The sequence below is a fragment of the Merops nubicus genome, unplaced genomic scaffold (assembly GCF_000691845.1).
Source record: "Merops nubicus isolate BGI_N331 unplaced genomic scaffold, ASM69184v1 scaffold26963, whole genome shotgun sequence".
NCBI classification, from domain to species: Eukaryota; Metazoa; Chordata; class Aves; order Coraciiformes; family Meropidae; genus Merops; species Merops nubicus.
In genome coordinates this window covers 1-724 of record NW_008597263.1, presented here as the reverse complement: position 1 = coordinate 724, position 724 = coordinate 1, and the positions used below count along the sequence as shown (strand labels likewise).

General features: G+C 67.3%; 1 protein-coding gene across 1 annotated transcript in view; it reads right to left on the bottom strand.

Annotated features, from left to right (window-relative positions):
- The window catches only part of LOC103769458 (zinc transporter 2-like), a gene marked incomplete at both ends in the record, with an annotated part of 1,074 nt that extends 354 nt beyond the window's left edge, over positions 1-720 (bottom strand). Inside the window, 3 exon segments of the mRNA XM_008936656.1 lie at positions 2-92; positions 185-338; positions 609-720. Coding sequence (XP_008934904.1) covers positions 2-92; positions 185-338; positions 609-720 — 357 coding nt within the window.
- Between the last annotated feature and the right edge of the window lie 4 nt (positions 721-724).

Genomic DNA, 724 nt, shown 5'->3' with positions numbered 1-724 from the left:
GGACGACGGCGGCACGGCCGCTGGCGTTGGGCTGCTCCCCGGCTGCCCCGTGGCTGTGCCCGTGCCCCGTCTGGTGCAGAGCCACCCCCATCCTGCAGGCAGGGTGGCCGTGACATCCCCGGGGCCACTGGGCACGGGGTGGGGTGGGAGCCACCCGGGGAGGGTGAGTGCTGGCTGTACGTACACGATGTTGACGGCCACGGCGCAGGCCGAGGTGATGAGCATGACACTGCCCTCGATGTCGTAGTCACCTGAGATCAGGCGCTGGGCAGCCAGGTACACCAGGACACCCGTCACCACCCAGATGGAGAGCACGGAGAGCAGGGCCCCCAGGATCTCTGCAGAGAGACCCCCCCGCCCCTCATTGCCACACTCAGCCTAAGAACCCTCCCAGCACCCCCCAGCAGCACCGAGGCTCGGGGTGGGCACCCCAGGGTTGCTCCCTGCATGGGGACAGGGGTGTCTCCATCCTGCCAGGGCTTTGCCAGGGATTCCCATGCACCCCAGGCCAACTGGTCCCATGTGGAGGGCACCCTGGGATGCTCCAAGTGCTCCCTAGGGTCTCCAGGAGCGGGCCAGCAGCCTCAGGGGTGATGCTGCCCTGTTACCTGCCCGGTGCCAGCCAAAGTTCATGGTTTTGGTGGGGGGGCGTGAGGACACCCAGAGTGCAAAGAGGCTGATCATGATGCTGGCAAAGTCCGTCAGGAGGTGGGCTGCGTCCGTC